The sequence below is a fragment of the Phyllostomus discolor genome, chromosome 5 (assembly GCF_004126475.2).
Source record: "Phyllostomus discolor isolate MPI-MPIP mPhyDis1 chromosome 5, mPhyDis1.pri.v3, whole genome shotgun sequence".
NCBI lineage: Eukaryota > Metazoa > Chordata > Mammalia > Chiroptera > Phyllostomidae > Phyllostomus > Phyllostomus discolor.
The window spans coordinates 120,308,053-120,329,279 of NC_040907.2; the positions used below are offsets into that span (position 1 = coordinate 120,308,053).

At 38.0% G+C, this 21,227-nt stretch overlaps 1 protein-coding gene across 1 annotated transcript in view; it reads left to right on the forward strand.

The window, feature by feature from the left end:
• KCNMA1 (potassium calcium-activated channel subfamily M alpha 1) overlaps window positions 1–21,227 on the forward strand; it is a 749,962-nt gene that overhangs the window by 712,675 nt on the left and 16,060 nt on the right. The window contains 3 exon segments of the mRNA XM_036027545.1: window positions 17,068–17,262; window positions 19,096–19,214; window positions 20,757–20,981. Of these exon segments, the coding sequence (XP_035883438.1) occupies window positions 17,068–17,262; window positions 19,096–19,214; window positions 20,757–20,981 (539 nt within the window).

The window sequence follows — 21,227 nt, forward strand, 5'->3', positions numbered from 1 at the left end:
GGACAAAGCTGTGGGGCTGGGCCTGAGTGAGAGAAGGAAAAGAGGGGAGGAGGTAAGGTTGGACCCGCAAGACCTTGGACACATTTTCATGGTTTTGCTTTTTTTCTTTAGAGCAATGAGGGGTTTTGAGCCGTAAAGTGTTGTGATCAGGTTTATGTTCTAGAAGGACTGTCACGGCTGGGGTGTGAAGGATGGTTCCAGAGGCAAGAGGACAGCCAGAAGTCTGAGTAAGAGGCTCAAGTCTGAGTAAGAGGCTCTCTAACTCAGACTAGGATAGAGCTGCACAGTGGGAGGGGGGTGGATGGATTTGTGTGGCGTTTGTCAGTCTATTTGGGAATAGATTGTGTATGAGCAGAAGGTGAAAGAGAACAAAGTGTCAAAAGTAACTCTAGGTCACTGCCAGTCACTGAGACATAAGTCCTGGGAGAGGACCAGGCACGAGGGCCAGGCCTGGCCTGTTCTTTGCTGCAGGGAAGGACTTGAGTGGTAGCTGAAGGATCAAAAAGCATCTTTGATTTTTTCTGTAACTTGATGTGCACTTCTTTTTCACTTTTGAGTCCAAAAACAAAGAACAATTAAAAAGTAGCCCCCAGTTTAACGGAGCCGTCCTGAACTATAAAAGGCAAAAGCAGACACTAAAATGGGTTATAACCTGGGGATTTTGATGTGTTCTTACTGAGTGTCTTTATTTGTTATATAGAAAAGCCTCTTCATTTTGGAATTCTCAAGTTCACAGCTTTTGAAAATACAGACAGACTGGATAAATACTGACTTTTGGAGAATCCATGGAAAAGAGTTTTATTGACCACATTAAAATCATAAACATACTGACTTTTGGAGAATCCATGGAAAAGAGTTTTATTGACCACATTAAAATCATAAACATAGCCCTGGCTGGCGTAGCTCAGTGGATTGAGCACGGGCTGAGAACCAAAGTGTCCCAGGTTCGATTCCCAGCCAGGGTACATGCCTGGGTTGCAGGCCATAACCCCCAGCAACCGCACATTGATGTTTCTCTCTCTTTCTATCTCCCTCCCTTCCCTCTCTAAAAATAAATAAATAAAATCTTTTAAAAAAATCATAAACATAGCTCAGAGAGTTTTATACACATACATTTCTTAAAGAGCTTCAGAAGGCTATTCTCCTGAATGTGTTAAACAACAATTGATATGCTAATTATGCATTATTCTCATCTATTCATTAAAGAAAATCCCAAAAGGAATTCTATTTGAAGAAAGAAAAAACATAAAGCTTTTAAAGACTAATTTAGGTTATTCCATATTCCTGAATGTGGTCCAACTGCAAGTATATCTTAGTTAAAAATCAGAATTATGGATTTAAAAATAATTAGGAAACTACATTCATCTTAATTAAGGCTAACTGGGCTCCATGCCATAACCATTTCCTCCCCAAGCCGAGAAGGAAAGGCAATGGTCCCTAAGGAAGGGTTCTTTTGGTTTCCCAGGTGTTGTGATCTTCCTGATGGCCTGAGGATGCTGAGCCTAACCTTTCTACCTGCTAGGGATGCAGGGCTCAATTTGGGCAAACTCCTCAACGAGGCTGAAAGGAATCATAGGAGCTAGAGGATATGCTTGTTACCCTGACATATTTTTTAAAATGGTCCTCAGAGTCTCCAAATATAGTTTCCAACAGATTTATGTAATTCATGTCTTTAAAAATTTCACTTTACTTCTGATCCTCATCAGAGAGATTACAGAAGGCTCTTCTCACTGAGATATTAAACTGTTTATAATACATTTGTCAGAATTGCAAATACATTATTAAATTTTTAACTGAAATTTATAAAATTATTTATGTTTGCACATATCAGGCATTCAGTATATTCCAGGCAGACCAGCTACATAATTTTTAAGGCCACTTTTTCAGAAATTATGAAGAATTTTTAAATGGTGGCAGCTGAGTATTAAACTAAGTGAGGGGTCCTTCTGAGGGTGGGCCCTGGGTGACTTCACAGGCCATATACCCATGAAGCCAGCCCTGGTTCTAAGGAATAAAACTGGTTTTGAGGACCAGAGAATGTCAGCTTTCTACAGCAAGGGGATGCATGGTGGCCATGGGTGGAAGGCTGGGAGGGCACATCTGGATTTGGGTTGCACGGTTATCTGTCTACAGTAGCATGAGGGCATCAGCTCTTGGGAATTCAGATGAGAAATCAAAGTGAGTTGGTTTGAATTTTTTTAAAGCCATCTCTAATCTCCTTTGAAATGTAACCAAAATGTTGGGGAGAGGATAGCTAAGGCATGTGTGGACACAAGTTTGTGTGTAGCGTTTCTTCTGAATTCCAGCCTGGGAGAAAAGGGTGTCAGAAATCTAGTAACTGTCGTTATGATTATCATCAGCAGCATCATTTATTGAGGACCTGGAACTGTGAGAGGCACTCCGGCTATAGTATCTGATCTTTTGGGCAATAATGTGAATAAACTTAGTCTAAGTGTTGAAGCAAGACATATATTGAACTGATCCACTGATAGTAACTTTTCGAATCTTTAACCAAAATGCTTATCCAATTCCAGGCCTTGTTATCATTGCCTAGGATGAGCAAGTTTTACAGTGAGGTCTTGAGAACTGGGTCTGGTTCAACAGATCCAATTGGATCTATACCTTCTGATAAAATCTTACATGTGATTTCTTTGCAATCCCCAACCCTAAATTTATTTAATAAAAAAGGAGGTCTTCCAGGACCAAGGCAGTAATTAGGAGGAACTAAAAGAGGGGGCAGAAATATAAACTGAGAAAGTGAGACTCCCCCAAGCAGCAGGAGCCAGCGGGGAGCTTCCATCTCAGGCCTTTACTATAAGCAACGTCACGACATACACACACACACACACACACACACACACACACACACACCTCTTTAGATGTTGATGATCTCCTCTTTCTAACACTCCTCCCTGAATTGCCATTTAATCATGTGTCTAAACATTCCCTGAACATTGTCCTTTATAACTCAACTCCTGCTGCTTACTGCTTCATCTGTTAAAAGAATAATGTTTTGATTCATCACAGGCAATCTTGCTGGAACAGATAGAGATGTTCCCGGCACGGCCTCATGGCTTTCTCCTACAAATCAACAGCAGAAACACGTGACAAGAGGGAATAATTGTGCTTATGGGCATATGCCTCTAAGAAGATCACAACCAAACAGTGTGTTTTGAAGAACACCGGCTTTCTGCTCACACACACACACACACACACACACACATACACATGACAATGAAAAAAAGCTTCTCTGTAGTTAGAGCTGAAACAGGTACCTGAGGATTCAGATTTCTCTCCACATACCTATCACATCCCCCTACCCTCACCTTCAATTTAAGTTTCACCAGGACCCTCCCTAGAAAGAGCAGTCATGGACTCAAGAGCCAAACTACTTGGATACAGATCCCAGCATCACCATTTACTGTCTCTGTTACCTTATCCTCTCTGTGCCTCCGTGTTCTTATCTTTAAAATGGGGTGATGATAGTACCTGCGCCATAGGATCATTGAGATTACTAAATGAGTTAAGATTATAAGGTGATTAGTGCAGAACTTAGCACATGACAAGCTCTATATGTACTTATTGTTATTAATCAATACATTTTTGGGCACTTACTAAATGTCAGGCACTATTTTCCATGCTGGGGATTTGGCAGTGAAGAAGACAGATGAGGACCCTGCCCTCATGTTGTTTGAACTTTCATTCTGGTGGGTGGTAGTTGTATAAGTAACAGTAACTAAGTAAGTGAATGAGGACTGCCAGGTGGGGATAGCTGATCTGAAGCCTATGAAGTAGTATGAATAGGTATGGAGACCTGTCATAGCCAAAGTGATCAGAATCAAGCTGTCTCAGGCAGTAACTTTGAAACTGACACTGAAAAATCAGAAGAGATGAGAGTGACTAGCTTTCCCAGACCAAAGAAAGAGCAAGGGCTGGAAAGGAGTGCTGAGCTGGGTTTTGTCTGAGGAAGGTAGGTGAAGACCATCCTGGTTGGAACATGGTACATATGGGACAGGGACATACAAGAAGCAGTCAGACAGGCAAGACCATCAGCCACACCTTGTACTCTGTGTTCAGAGACCACATCTGGTCAAGTTTTAAGACTAGGCTTAGACATTTCAGTCTTGCTTAGAGGATGCATCTTCTTTTGGACACTGCCGGCATCCTTATGATGCAACTGGTAAATGTGACCTTGGGAAGATGGATAAACATGATTTACCCTCTTAATTGTCCTTCCATGAAAGGCTCAGCCCCTGCACTGTGTTATGGAGGAGACCAAGTTCTCGGTTAGCCTGTGCTATGTGAAGTAAGGTAATAAACATATTACTCCTGCATTCTAAGCACAGAGCCAGCATCGGCACCAGTGTGGCACACATTACTACGTTCTGTCAGGTTAAGAATATGCCACTGCTGTCACATCAGGCCAGGCAGGCCCAGCGTTGAAAAAAATCAAATAGTTCTCATCCCTCATGAAAGAAAATACTAAAAATAAAAATCTACACCATGAAAACTAGGAAATATAAAAAATGGCAGCTATGACATGGAAAATGACAATTTTAGAGCAATTATAAACGAAAGGCAAAGTGCCATTAAAGTTAAGGCAATGTTATTAAAAGATGTGTTAATTTTCAGTTAAATTTTCTATAAAAGACCAATTAGTTTAAAAGGCTTGACAGCATTAACTGCGAAACATAAGCTCTGGTAATTATACTTTAAAAAAATAAAAAGAGGAAGACACTCCAGAGTGTTGGAGACAAACCGTGCAGAGGGGCGTCCATAGAGCAGGCTAGATGGCACTGCAGACTCAGATTTCCTGTTGCAGTTAGTCGATCCTTTCCCCAGCATTTTTCAGTTTCCTTAATGCCTCCTGCTCTACTTGCAGGATCAGAGAATCATGAAAATTCAGAGGCCAAGGGGGTCCCATGTGTGATGTGGGCCAGCTCTCTGGTATTAGAGATGAGAACACAGAGGCATAGGGAAAAGGGAATTTTCTAAATTGGTTGCATTGCTAGTTTGTTGCTTTTATAAACTATCATTTATTGAGTATTCATCGTGCATCAGAAGTTACCCAAAGTATCTCATTTAAGTCTATCCTGTAAGATGGGTTTGGTAATTTGGGGCATCTGTTTTTAATATTCATGTTATATGGAGGAAGAATCCGAGGTACAGAAAAAAGAAAAACAGAAAGGCAATTTTTCCATCGTTATAGCTATTGAACGACAAAGCAGGTATTTAAAACCATCCTAGCTGAATTCTGAAGTCTGTATGTCAGGGGCCATGTTCCCTCATTTAGAAAAAAGGCTTCCCTGACAAGGTGTGGAACCCTGACCTTGCTGGTGGGAGGAGGGATGCCCATGCTCCTTAGACTACTCAGGTGTTCTGATTCCAGGCACAGACCAAGACCCTAACTCAGTTTTCATAAGCTCCTCAATGTCCATTTGACACAGCAAGTGCCATAGCAAAGGACTTTTCCCAAAGCATCCCTGGAGACTAGTCTTGCCAGGGTTGGAGGTTCTGTGCAAGAGCCCCTAGCAAGGCTTCTAGCACAGGTGTGGTGAGCATGCCATGGGAAGGTCCAGAGAAGACTACCAGTACAAATGCATAGGAGGTGAAGCATCACACACACATATTACAGTTCTCCCTTTAGAATTTGTTTCGATTTTAGCATTTCTGTTAACCCAGAAAAGAGACTTGTAGACAAGTTGTTTTAGCTGGAACACACTCCACATGAATAAAGTCTTTGACAATTGGCATTTGAAGTTCCAGCACTAGATTCACTTCATGATTCTGAAACGGCTACTTCCTGTACAGAAAGCCCTGGATTTAGTGCTTAATTTCAGACCACTGTGTGCTCTTGTGAGTGACAATGTAAAATGATTTGTGACTTCCAATGTGATCAACTGGACATCCTTTTTCAGGGAAACCACTGTCTTTCTACTAAGGTACTTAGATCACAAAGAGCACAGAGCACACCCATGTGCAATGTTCAAAGTATGTCTCTGCAGACGAATACTGAGGCATCAAAACAGGAGCAAGAGTGCTCTGCAGACGGAAAGGCATCATTATTCTCTCCTGCAGCAGACTGTGTTGCCCACAGCACTGCACTTTGATGCCCCCATGGAGACCTGGAGGAGCGAGATCTGGAATACATACATGCCAGCAAAGAGGACAGAGAATTGGGTCCAGAGTTGTGTGCAGAGATATACAGACACCTGTGAAACCCTGCAGCCCACCCTGAAATTATCCTCATTGAAGACAATTTTGAAAGTGACACTTTTTGAGTAGCACACATTACAAGCCAAACCAAGACCCAGGGATTAGAAGGTGCTCAATAAATGTCAGTGACTGATTGATCAAAATGATTACTCTGTTCCAGTGTAACTGATTCCAAAGCAGGAGGGAAAACATGTTAAGGTTAAATCCTAAAGATCTGACAAAACAACCTTTCACGTTGACCTTCTAGACTTATCATTGCAAAGTAGAACTTAGATCTTTGTTTAAACATCATTGACCATGTTTTCATTAGAGCAGTTGTTCATACTCATGTGGAAAATTTGGAAAGCGGAGAAGCACAAAAAGAAGAAAATTTAAGTGAACTATATTCCCAACATCCAAAGACAAGTATGGTTAATATTTGGGTATATTTCCTTCCATTTGAGTAGACAAATCTGGAATCATCTAGCTTTATATTTTGGTTTTCTCATTTATTTTCACAGTTAGCATTTAATACAGAGCATTTAATCATGTCATATTCTCAGGTCTCAGGATTTGCAAAGCCTCCATAGGACTTCATGAGACACCAACATATAGATGTTCTAGAATCTACTTAACCATTATCTTTGTGGGGTACCTCACTTGTTCATTTTTTGTTGTAACAATAATTAACCCCACGATAAACATTATTGTGCATAAATCTCTGAACAAGAAGCAACTTACTGTGTTGAGGTAACTGTGCTGGGTTTTTAACATTTTTCCAGCTCTTGATACACACTGCCATGTTATTTGCCACAAACAGTTGTGCAAGTTACACAACCACTACTGGTGTGCCAGTGCCGTCTCACAATGCTCTGATTGTCATTTTCCCTAGGAGGCTCTTTAATTGTGTTTGTGACAGTTTTGAAGTATCTCAAATTTTAATTTGTGTGTAATTATGTATGCCTGTTTTCTTTTGTGAATTCATCAATAGTTTTCATGCTTAAAAAGTATTCTCTGAACAAGAGAACTATCAGGATCCTGAAATCAGTTAAATATTCAGCTCTGTTTTTATGAGGCTATTTGTGGCTATACTTTTTCCCTTATTTATAACATTTATTTCTCTTTCCCCTCAGCTTTATTGAGATATAATTGACTTACAATTTTATGTAAGTTTACAGTATACAAAATAATAATTTGATATATTTATATATTGCAGAATGATTATTATAATAAAATTAATTAACATATCCATCACCTCACATAATTAGAGTTTTTTTTAAGATTTTCTTTATTTATTTTTAGAGAGGGAAGGGAGGGAGAAAGAGAGAGAGAGAAACATCAATGTGCAGTTGCTGGGGGTCATGGCCTGCAACCCAGACATGTACCCTGACTGGGAATCGAACCTGCGACACTTTGGTTCGCAGCCCGCGCTCGATCCACTGAGCTATGCCAGCCAGGGCTCATTAGAGTTTTTTGAGGGGCGAGAAATTTAAAAATCTACTCTTTTAGCAGCTTTCATATATATGGTTCAATGTCGTTAACTATACTCACCACACTGTACATTACATCCCCAGACCTTACCCACATCATAGCTGACAGTTTGTGTCTTTTGACCACCTTCACCCATTTCCCTGACCCCACCCCCACTTCTCACTCCTGCAGCCACTGATCTGTTCTGTTTCTATGAGATCAATTTTTTTAGATTCATGTGTAAGTGAGATAGATTATACTATATTTGTATTTCTCTGACTTATTTTACTTAGCATAATGCTGTCAGGATTCACCCAGGTTGTTGCAAATGCAGAGTTTCCTCGGTTGAATAATATTCCATGCTGTTTATATACCACATTTTCTTTATCCATTTATGTGTTGATGGACACTTATATTGTTTTCCCTGTCTTTGCTATTGTAAATAATGCTGCAGTGAACATTGAGGTGCAGAAAATAACTCTTCAGGACAGTGATTTTGTTTCCTTAGGACATACACATAAGTGGAAAGGCTAGATTCTATGGTAGTTCTGCTACAAGCAATTTTTGAGGCAACCCATGTTATTTTCCATAGTGGCTGTACCAAATTACATGCCCACCAACAGTGTACAAAGTTTTCCTTTCCTCTACACACTCACCAACACTTGTTATTTCTTATCTTTTTGACAATAGTCATTCTGACAGGCATGAGGTGATATCTCATTGTGATTATGATTTTCATTTCCCTGATGATTAGTGATGCTGAGCATATTTTCCCATACTTGTTGATCATCTGTATGTCTTCTTTGGGAAAAAGATTGTTCAGTTTGTTTGCACATTTTTTAATCAGGTTTATTTTGCTACTGAGTTGTATAAATTTCATTTACTTCATTTTTTAGAAATTTCAAATAACTATTTTTCCATAGTAAAAAATACATAAAATAAATTGAATTATAAGAAAGAATAAAAAGCAGGATTCTATCATCAAGTAAAACTTTGGAGTACTGAATACAGTTGAGGTCTGTACTTTTGACATGAATTTTAGATCACCTTTTTGGGATCTTGCTTTTTTGAATATTTTAATATTATATCATATAATTGTTACCATGCCAGTTAATAGTCTCTGGAAGCATAATATAAATATCTGTATTATGTAAGTCATGTAAGCCTATCTTTATTTATTTAATCATTGCTATAATGTTGAAAACTATTTTCCAGATAGCCAGTTTCCCCTACATAGTATGTTGAATAAATATACCTTCCCTATGGTGTGTGATGCTTTTATTAGAAAAGGATCAGCAAACTTTAAAAAAAAAACAGATGATGAATATTTCAGGCTTTTGAGAGCCATACAGACTCCCTCAAAACTACTCAACTCTGCTATTATAGCACAACTGCTTATTAGTAAATAAATGGGCATGTCTAGGTCCCAATAAAATTTTATTTAAAAAACAAGGGACAAATCAGGTTTGGCCTAAGGGGTAAATTTGCTGTAAGACCAGTCTCATAACTGGTAGGCTATGGTTGTCATTAATCCATTCTGGTTGACTGACCTTCCAATTGTTAATTTTGACTATAATGTTTAGTTTGAAATCTTCGATATTTATTTTATAATACCTGGAAGGACAATTTCATAAACTGTTTCCATGGGAAATTTCACATGATTATATCAAGTTTTTAAAAAGTTCAGCTGAATCTATAATTAGGCATTTATCATACTTAAAAATTTTACTAGAAAAAATATGACATTATAATGTCTAGTTTGTGTTAGGGAACATGGAAGTTCTTTCTCTTTTTTTCCCCAAATGATCTTCTCTGCCTCTCAGTAGACTGTCATTATCCTGCTTTCTGCTGAAAAGTAGTAGCTATTCTTCCTCATGTTCAGTGACTGAGGTGTTAAGCACAACTTCCAGAATAGTAGTGTTAGCCTCAACATATATGACACTATACTCTCTTTCTTATTTCAAATTTTATTTCTTTCTTGTTGCAGTTATATTTGTCATAGGTTTGTTTATTTTTTCAAAGAATTACTTCTTGCATCTATCAATTCACAAACCATCCTCTTGCTCTTTCATTAGTTGATGCTTTATTATTTCATTCTTCTCCTTTTCTTAGATAAAAAGGAATAATAAAAAATTCATTTAATGCTTAGCATTACTTATTGTATTTTTTCTTACCTAATAATAAAAACATTGAAGGCCTCTGAATTTCTCTCTGTAGCTTTGGCTTTAACCTATGACATTTTAATATATTATTTTCAAAGGTCTTTTAATTTTAAATACTCTATTTCTAAGTTTGATTTCCATCTTGATCTATAGATATTTAGGACACTTTTAAAAAAAACTTGGTAGTGTTGGGATAGTTATTAATTTTTATTAATTTTAAAATGTATACTGTGCAGTTTATATCATATATATTGAGATTTCATGCTTGGGGCCTTTGACCATTTTTTCATATTATTGTTTGGAAGCTATCCAAAAATGTGACAAAGTTTAATACAAATCTGCTAAATCGTGCTTATTATAGGCTTAATTTTTAAAAAAATATTTTGGTCTATTTGATTTGTGAAATCTAGAAGCACAGTGATATTTCCCATATCACTTTCAAATATCATACTCAGTTTATATTTATTTGACTGTAATTGTTTTCTATATTTCAGTTATATTATTTTGTCCATAAAGAAATGACCTGAAGGGAGAGGGGAGGGAAAAGGGAAGGGCTTGCAGGAACAAGTATAAAGGACACATGGACAAAAACAAGGGGGAGATGGAAATAGGAGGGAGGTGGGAAGAGCTGGGGGTTGGGCTGGGATGGGAGTAAAAGGCAGAAAACTACCTGAACAACAATTAAAATAAAAAAAGTTATATCTTTATTGTAAAGATATAATAATCAATATAAAGTTAACTCAATGTATATTTAAATTTTTTTCCTTGAAATATACTTTTCTATACCTTTTGTTTGTTTATTTGTCTGTTCTTGTTTGTCTCTGATGATAACAACATCTGACTTGATTTTAGCTTTTGAACAAGTGTGAGACTCTTTGCCACATTATCATTTAGCTATTTATGTTTAGTTATATCACATACAATGCTATAATTTTGCATTGTGCCTTATGTATGCTTCTGTAATTAATTGTATTATTCATCTTTAGGTATATGAACTCTATTTTGTGTGCTTACTTTCTTTTTTGGCATGTAAACTACCCATTCTAGTTTTTACTGTAGTTAGTGGTTACCAGTCTATCAATATAATTGAAATTATAATTTCTAAGTCTTAATATCTAGGAAAACATGGTAGCTCTTGATTCCTCCTCCTATAGGGAAGGAGGAATTTGCATGCCTTTATATCCACTCTGCTCTATTCTATCTCGTTTTTATGACTTTAAAAATAATTTAATATGAATGTATTAACAGATAATTTTATGTCATTTTTTTATTTCAAGAATTGCTTTCAATGTTTTCATTCATTCAGTTAACAGTTTTTTAAATTTCAAGTTTCAATATACTTCACTAGTACTGGTAACCAGAAAGCTGGTTTCTAAATAAAGTAAATCAATAAATGCTTAGGTACTCAGAAATTCAAAAATATTTCTGTTGCCTTCACAGATGATTAACAATTTAACTGTATTTAGAATTTTTGAAATAATTATGTAATTATTTCAAATTACATAATTATTTCATAATTCCATATATTGATCTTAAATTTTCATAATTTATCATAATTCCATATTATGATCTTTCATAATTCCATTGACATTGATCTTAAATTTTCTAAAGAAGTCTCTGGTTAATCTAATCTTTCATTAAAAAAAATACAGCATTGTACCAGGTTACTTTTTTCTTCATTGTACTATATGTATTGAAAGCTGTTAAAAGAGTATATTTTTTAGCCCTTACTGCTGGCTGGTGTAGTAGCTCAGTGGATTGAGCATGGGCCTGTGAACCAAAGGGTCTCCAGTTGATGCCCTGTCAGGGCACATGCCTGGGTTGCAGGCCAGGTCCCCAGTAGGGGGCATGAGAGAGGCAATCACACATTGATGTTTCTCCTTCCCTTCCCCCTCCCTAAAAGCAAATAAATAAAATATTTCTAAAAAAAGAGTGACTAAAAAACCACAATAATCAAATATAATGCACAAGGCTTGATTGCATCCTAGTTCAAAGTGAACAGTTATAGTATTTAAGAGACAACTGGAGAAACTTTAAAATAAAAAATTTAAAAAAACAGCATTGTATTAGGTTACTCTTTTCTTCATTTAATAATTTAAATCCAATATTTACCTCATACATTACAGGTGTAAGTATTGGCCTGAACCACTTGCTCCTCAAACTTATTCATTCTGTACTAATTTTTTCCTTGTTTGCTTCCTCATTTTTACCTGCTTGAATTTTGTTTATAACTTTAATTTGTGAATACTTGCCTTTTATCAATATAACATCTGAAAAAAGAAAAGAATATCTACACATTTCTCTATGTAGTTTTTGTGAACTTAGTTTTACTTCCATATTACTAATTGTGTGTGTGTATGTGTGTGTGTGTGAATTTCAGTTCTACAACATGCTGCTTCTTTATTGTGATAAGAACATTTAACATGAGATCTACCCACTTAAATTTTTCAGTGTACAGCACAATATTGTTAATTACTGCTTGTTAACAGATAAATATTGGCCATTATAAATTTAGTTACATTTTAACTATTTTTAACATCTTCATTGAAATATAATTAACATCATGCAATTCACCCATTTAAATGTACAATGTAATGGCTTTTAGCATAATCACAGATATGTACAGCCATCACCACAGCCAATTTTAGAACATTTTCTTTGCTCTAAAAAGAAGCCCATACCCTTTAGCTATCCCCTACTATCCCTATGTCCCAACTGTAAGCCATTAATCTACTGCCTAGCTCTATACATTTGCCTTTTTGGACATTTTATATAAATGGAATCATATAATGTATATTCTTTTGTGACTGACTTCTTTCACTTAGCCTAGTGTTTTCAAGGTTCACCTGTGTTGAAGCATGTATCAGTATTTCACCTCTTTTTATGGCCAAATAATTTTCAAGCGTGGACATATACTTTGAGTATGCTTTCAGTAACTGATGGATAATTTTCACTTTTTCACTATTATGAATGATGGCTTATGGATATAAACATTCAAGAACAAGTTTCATATGGACGCATGTTTTCACTTCTCTTGGGTATATGTAAAGGAGTGAAATTGGTGGATTATATGGTAACTCTATGTTTAACCGTACGAGGAATTTCCAGACTGCTTTCCAAAAGGGCTGCATCATTTAACATTCCCACCAGCAGTCCATTAGTGTTCTAATTTCTCCACAGCCTCACCAACTCTTAATATCATCTGTCTTTTTGATTATAGTAAGCCTAGTGGGTGTGGAATGGTATCTCATGTTTTTAATTTGAATTTGATAATGACTAGTGATGGTGAGCATCTTTTCATTTGTTTATGATTTGCATATCTTTTTAGGAGAAATGCTTATTTAAGTTTTTGTCCATTTAAAAAAGCAGGAGATCTGTCTCCATGTTGTTGAATTGGAAGATTTTTAAAAGTATATTCTGGGTGCTAGACCCTAATCAGATGTATGATTCGGGAATATTTTCTCTCATTCTGTATGTTTTCCTTTCACCCTCTGGAGACTATCCTTTGATGCACAAAATACTTTTCATTTTGAATTGCAATGTATCTGGGTTTTTTGTTTTGTTTTGTTTTGGTTTTGCTTGTGTTGTAGGTGTTATATCAAAGAATCCATTTTCAAATCAAAGTGATAAAGATTTACTCCTGTGTTTTTTCTAAGTGCCTTATAGTTTAACTCTTATATTTAGGTCTGCAATCTATTCTGAGTTAATTTCTGCACATGGTGTGAGGTAGGAATCCAGCTTTATTCTTTTGTACCAGTTGTTGTAGCACCATTTGTTTCACAGGCTACAGTCTTTCTCCAGAATGGCCCTGACACCCTGGTTCAAAATCAATTGACCACAAGGGTATGAGCTTATTTCTGGATTCTCAATTCTATTCCAATGGTGCAGATGCTAACTGTATGCCAATATCACACTATCTTGATTAAGTAACTTTGTAGTGTGTTTTAAAATTAGGAATGTGAGGTCTCCAACTTTTTTTCCAAGATTTTCTTAGCTTTGTAGTCACTTGCAATTTCATATGAATTTTAGAATCAACTTATCCATTTTTACAAAAAATAGTCTTTGAGATTTTGATAGAGATTACTTTGAATATTTAGTTTGTTTTGAGGCATATTGCTATCTTAATTATATTGTCTTTTCCATTTACTTAGATCTTCTTCAATTATTTACAGCAATGTTATAGTTTTCTGAGTATCGGTCTTGTACCTCCTTGGTTAATACTTATTACTAAGTATTTTATTCTTTGTATTGCTTTTCTAATTGGGATTGTTTTCTTAATTTTATTCTTGTTTTATTCATTGAAAGTACACAGATAGATACACAAATGATTTTTGTATATTGATTCTGTATCTTGCAAAGTTGCTGAATTTATTCATTACCTATAATAGTATTTTAGTGGATTCCCTAGGATTTATATACAAGGTGGGGAAAGTAAGTTTACAGTTGTTTGCATGAAAAAAGACATGCAGGTTAGATTATTATAATAGCTCTATTAATTCTGTGTTCTGAGTATTCACAGCTGTAAACCTACTTTAGCCCCACCCTGTATATTTAAGATTATGTTCTTAGAGAATAGAGACAGTTTTACTTATTCCATTCTGATATGGATTCCTTTTTTTTCTTTCTTGCCTGGCTAGAACCTCCAATGCTACGTTAAATAGAAGTGATGAAGACCATTATTTCCCTCTTGTTTCTGACCTTAAGGGGAAAATATCCATGTTTCAACATTAAATTTGATGTTAGCTGTGTGTTTTTTTATGCATGCCCTTTATCAGGTTGAGGAAGTTCCCTTCTATTCTTAGTACATTGAGTGTGTTTGTCATGGAAGGGTATTGGACTCTTTTAACTATTTCTTACCACATCCATTTTAATTTCAGTATTATACATAACAATTAGATAAATTGTATGAAGTAAGCTTTCTTATCATCTAATCTTTGACTTGTTAAAGAGACTCTATATTTTTTTTAAAAAATATCGTTCCAAAACAAATTTTTCTTTTACTTCTTCTAATTTTCACTGATGTCCTTTATATCATAAACACTGTGGTACCCTTTTAAAAAATGTATACATTGGGTCTTTGGCTTTCTTTTCACTCCTCTACATTTAAGCAAGGAGAGGTCTGTTTTTCAGTGTTCAAGGCCATGGGTGTTCTGTTGTCCTTCCTGTGTGCTGTTATACTCCCCCATTGGTCTTGATCTAGAAGGGTGATTTCAATGCAAAGGCTCTTGCCAAAGTTCTGTGTCCAGTGCTCACTCATTTCATGTGCTGCAGGGCCCAGGAGTGGTCTTTAGCTTCTAATGATAAGCTCTCTGATGGTAGGGAAGAGGATTTATCTTGGAAATGTTTGTATATATGCCATGAGCCTACTCAAGAGTGCCTCTGGTGGCCTGCCTCAGTGCTACAACCACATCCCAGGATGTAGTTCCCCATGACCCTCACGGAGCCGTTCCTGAGTGGGGCATTAGATTGGAGGCAGACTGACAAGTGCAGACTCAAGGATGAAATGAATGGCCTTGCTTTACACCCTATCCCCCACAAAAAAATGTAAGAGATTTATATAAAGGGAAAGTTGGGAATGAGCTGACTGCTCTTGTCATCATCAAAAGACCCAAGTCTCTGATGTTAGGCCAAATGTATTTATAGTGCTTCCTATGCACACTTTTCTAAGTGCCTCACATGTATTAGTTATACAGTCCTTATAACCACTGTATCAGTACATTTCGCAGGTTATGAAATTGAGGCAGAAAAGTGATAATAACTTTCTAAGGTTATGCAGCTACTAAGTATGAAAGCAGCATTAAACCCACAGCTTGAACCTTCTCCTTTAACCACTCTATATCTGTCTATCTAGTTATCTACCCAGTCAGATAATAGATATAAATATATACCATTATGTGTACACACACACACGTACACACTAGCAACATTTCCTCCTTTACTTGTCCTTGTTCTGCGTCTGCCCTGCACAACTGCGCTCTGGTAGAGTATACACTCTCTTACGGTCAGACTGGCTCTGAATTACACTTGTAGTTTCCTTACTCTTAGAATTCTGTATCACTTGAGTATTTTTTAATATTTCAATGAGGAAATGAACTCTGCCCCACTAGCTCTCATATGAACTGGGAAGTCCTCATGGAATTCTTTGCATATAAACTTGATCTTAATGACTGTGCTTAGTTTACTGACAAGAAAATCAAAGCCCAGAGTGATTAGACAACTTCCCCAAGACATAGAAATAGTGATGGCCAAGCAAGATGAGAACCTAACCTTACCTGATTTGTTCCCCACTCAATTTAGCCAGGTAAACTGTCTTAGAAACTGCTGAAGGAAAAATGAAGCTGTCTTTCCTAACCTGCTCCCAAAGGTCCATACATCCTCAAAAGCCACAGGCAATATTTGGTTGGATTTTAGCTTGTTTGATTTCTTCTTACATGAGAGAATGGAATGCAGACCCTTAACTGAGATTTTTTTTCAAATTAGGCTGGGTAACAGATGTCTCCTTAAGCTCTTTCACTGGACATCCTATTAATTTTTTTTTAAACTCCCATTATTTTACTCTTGACAGACCTGTTATATGTCAGATGTGAGACAAATATACATGTAGAGGAAGCTTCCCTAATTAGCTGGGTTTGCCTCAGACTCCTGAGGTTATATAAAAAAAACAAAACCAAAAGTGCACACACCAGGACATGCACCTCATCATAAATTTCTCTGGCATATTTAGTTGATTTCTGGGTAGGACAGTATCAAAACCTGTGTGATAAGTTGTGGAGCCTGTGGCCTTAATGATGCCCTTGGCATCTCCTTTCAATGTAGAAGTTTTGCCATTATGGGGAGGTGGTTTCCAGGCACATGGGTGACAGGGCCTCAGGGGTGGCCCCACTTGGGTCAGCAGCCTGGAAAGGCTGCATTTTATTACACGTGTAAGCAGTATGTACATCCTGGGTAATGTCAATTATGGTGAACACCAACAATTTGGACTTTAGCCCTTTAATAAAAATCCTCTGAATTGGGTTTTAAAAGTCAGGCTCTTGTGGCAAAACCAAGTAGGAGAGAAAACAATAGAATAATTGGAGGCTGCTGTCTTTTCACTTCCCACATAAAATTATTTGAAGAGACAGGCCAGAACTTTAAACAGGAATACGAAGAAAAGTTGTAATTTGGATGTCGGTTGTCGTGACTTTAGGATGTGTGCTTAAAGGACTCCTCCCTATCTCTCTCTCTCTCTGTCTCTTCCCAGACATACTTCAATGACAATATCCTTACCCTGATACGGACCCTGGTGACCGGAGGAGCCACACCGGAGCTCGAGGCTCTGATTGCCGAGGAGAATGCTCTTCGAGGGGGTTACAGCACCCCCCAGACGCTGGCCAATAGGGACCGCTGCCGCGTGGCCCAGTTAGCATTGCTGGATGGGCCCTTTGCAGACTTGGGGGTGAGTGCATTGTGCAGAGGTTACCTGAGCCTGCTGTTTGGTCCAAATGAACTAGGTATCAGATAGTGACAAGCTAGGCATCTATCTTTTCTACCTTCTAAAGTAAATAACTATAAAAGGTAGTGTTTACAGCTTACTGTATATCAGGTACATGCTCTACATGTGGTCATTCATGTTGATGCTCATGGCAGGCCTTTGATGTAGGTTCTATTATCAGATACTCTAAGGAAACTGAGGCTCAGAGAGACTGAAGACTGGCTCTATCAGGAATAGCATCAGGAGCCCTAGCTTCTGAGCCTGTGGTTTACTCCTCTTGGGGATCTTCTACCAAGAGATAGAAGCTAGCAAGTGATTCCAACATGCAGTCAAATCTGGGAACAGTTTCTACAGGGTCTTAGCATAGCTCAGGGCTACTTAACACCAAATGCACATTAATGGCCCATGAGGAACTTTTGCAATTCACTGATGGCCATGTGCAGCCCCCAGGTTTCTGAGTTTTTGTGTCTGGATAGGACCCAGGCACTGGTAGCTTTCAAAACACCACCAGAAAGTGTATGCATCCACTACCACTGACCAGACAATAACATCCTGTGCAGATCCTTTAATGTCTGTCATTCCTGATTCAGGTCTTTTAATTTCTGAGGCTGGAATCAGTCACTCTCCTCCAAGCCTCCCTGCTGTAGAGGTGACCAATGCCTTCCTTTGGGTTCCATGCACCAGCCTGATTCAAGCATTTTAGCAGAAGTGTGCAGTCTTGACCCTTATTCCCAGCCCTACTCCAGGAATGAGTTCAAGGGGTGGAGCCACAAGTCTTAGGATCCAATAAACCCATTGTACAAACAATAGTATTGCTTGAGGAAAGGGGTACTTTCTTCCTTTCTTCTGAAACTGTAATAATAACTTGCTCCATATTTTAGTTTGGTTATAGGCAGGGATGTTTGTTAGACTGGACTTTTTTTGAAAGGCAGTTCCTATAACTAGCAGCTCTTTTAACTATCACTTAATATATCATTTTAAGGACCAAGACTTGAAACAATGGTAAGATTTGGCTCTGCTTGTATTCTCTAATATGATGCCTGCATGGAAATCCCAAAAACAGGATAGACAAATGCAGTCACTTTATTCCCAGTGAAGTCCTTCTTCAGTGCCCTTCCTATAACACCTACTTGAATCCAGCATTTCCAAGTGAATGAATTTGCTTTCACATTCCACATCAGGCTCCAGACCCTTGGAAGGTGGTTGTGAACTGATTAGAATTGTGAATTCCAGTTATTCAGCCTGCAGACCTCCAGCTCCTGGGAAAACATTTTCTCTTCCACTCTTGTCATCTCTGAGGTCTGTAAATTGTGCTTTTCACACAGTTCTTATCTGAAAGAGTCTATCACCATAGTACCTGGTAGGGTCTTCTCTCAGTGATTTTAATTATCACTCAAGCAGTTTTGACAACACAGTCAGATCACAGTGATTACAGCCAAGCTGGGGCTAAACATAAGCACCATTTTGCAGACCCAGTTTCTTCTGAGCAACATGCATCTGAGACCTTCAAGCTTTACACCTTCACTTAAAGTGAGGGAGAGGTGCAGCCTCCTCAGAGCTCTCATTGCTACAGATGGAAAGCTAGAGAGAACCAGGGGGAAACCTCATTATTATTTGATTCCAAAATATTGGGTGTAGGCTGTTAACCACACTGACTTTTCAGCCACAGTCCTTTACAGATCCTCCAGCTCAAGAGACACCAAAACAAGCCTTCGTGAAAAGGCCCATTTCTCCCTGGAACTCTACTTCCAAGCCAATAAAAATGATGTTTCTCTTTGTTCTTTTGTTGTCTCCTAGGATGGTGGTTGTTATGGTGATCTGTTCTGCAAAGCTCTGAAAACATACAATATGCTTTGTTTTGGAATTTACCGACTGAGGGATGCTCACCTCAGCGCCCCCAGCCAGTGCACGAAGAGGTGAGCAGGTTTCCACTCTGCTCTTCCACTGATATGCAGCAATATAAATGACCCTTCTGTCCCCCATGGTGAAGGCAAAAGCAAAGGCCCATACACACGCTATCAACATGCAAATTACTCTGCTGTCATTCAGTTCAACACTGAATTATGGGAAGCTTTCCTTCTTTAATTACTAATAGCAGATATAAAGACATTGTGGGAAAAGTTCAAATTTTGTAGGATAGTTCTGTCACCTAATTACAAACGTTTGAATAGATGCATCTCCTCCAAACTCCAGCTACTGGGAAAATTCTGTTGGTACCTAATATAGAGATATTTCATATTGCTAGTATTTAAGATAAATGATTCCTTTGCCACATCTTAGATGCTTATATTTTTACTTAATACATTTTTAATTGACTTATTTACTTTGATATATTTAAGAAAATTATATATTGGCACCTGAAGCAGAAATAATAACAGTTTGCATTGGCTAGTTGTAGTGTTCTAATATGCATCAAGATAAATTCATAGCAGCCCCAAATTAAGAGTACATCCTAGAATCATCAAAATCAGTGTGTGTACATATATCCCAGGTAACAATACTACAGAGTTGAGTGTGTCTCAACCCTACTTGAATATTAGAATTGCTGGGGGTACTTTTAAAAAACACCCCAATTAGTCTGACTTAACTGGTCTGGAATGAAAATAACATGTTTTAATGTCCAGAGATTGCAGTGTATAGCCAGAGTTGAGAATAATTGCTGTAGATCAGTGGGTTCTTGAAGTTTAGTGAACATGAGGGTCACCCGCAAAGCTTGTTAAAACACAAACTGCTCAACCTCATGCCCAGAGTATCTGATTCCATATGTTTGGGGTAGGGTTGCTTAAGAATTTGTATTTTTAAGAATGCTGATATCTCTGACCTAAGGACCACACTTTTGAGATCCACTGCTGTTGATGAAACTGATTTTTTTTTAAGTCATGTCTGTTGTTAATCAGAGAAAGCTTGATCAAATTGAGAACAGTTAAAGCAGGACCAACTGATAGACAAGAAGTTGTTTTATGTTCTTCCATTTAGTAAAATCCCCACCAAAGTTGATTTTTAAAAAGTAAAGAGTGAGAAGATGCTACACTATGGTAAACAAAGATCCTGTGGTGTGTGTGCAGGATTGTCAGAGCATTCTAGAATGAAAGACAACACAGTGCAGTCCATGAAACCTCCTGCATGCACTCGGGCTACTAGGGATCAGAAGTGAACTTGACATTGTATTGAAAGGGCCATGTAGGTCATAGGCAGTGCAGTTTGGTTTTCCCATTACCTGGCACTTATTCAGCATCTGGGATGTCAGGGCTCATGGCTGGCATCCTCTATTGAGCTAAAGAGAAGAAGATTTCATTCAACTTGAAAAGTAATTCTTAATGCCATGGACCAGCAGCTGTAAGTCCACCTTCCAGATCTTCCAGTAGACCTGAGGAAGAGACAAGTTCCTTTTGATTCAGAGAGGTGAAATTTCCAACCAGCCATCCTCATTCTGTGACCATTTTGTTCTCCCCCTCCAGGTATGTCATCACCAACCCCCCATACGAGTTCGAGCTCGTGCCGACGGACCTGATCTTCTGCTTAATGCAGTTTGACCACAACGCCGGCCAGTCCCGGGCCAGCCTCTCCCATTCCTCCCACTCATCCCAGTCCTCCAGCAAGAAGAGCTCCTCTGTTCACTCCATCCCATCCACAGCAAACCGTCCGAACCGGCCCAAGTCCCGGGAGTCCCGAGACAAACAGAAGTACGTTCAGGAAGAGCGGCTCTGATATGTGTATCCACTGCCACCGTGTGTGAAACTGTATCTGCCACTCATTTCCCCAGTGGGTGTTTCCAACAGTAACTTTCCCCATTTTCCCCTGTAGTCCCCCCCTTTTTTACACATATTTGCATATGTATGATAGTGTGCATGTGGTTGTCATTTTTATTTCACCACCATAAAACCCTTGAGCACAACAGCAACTAAGCAGAGGACCAAAAGTTATTTATG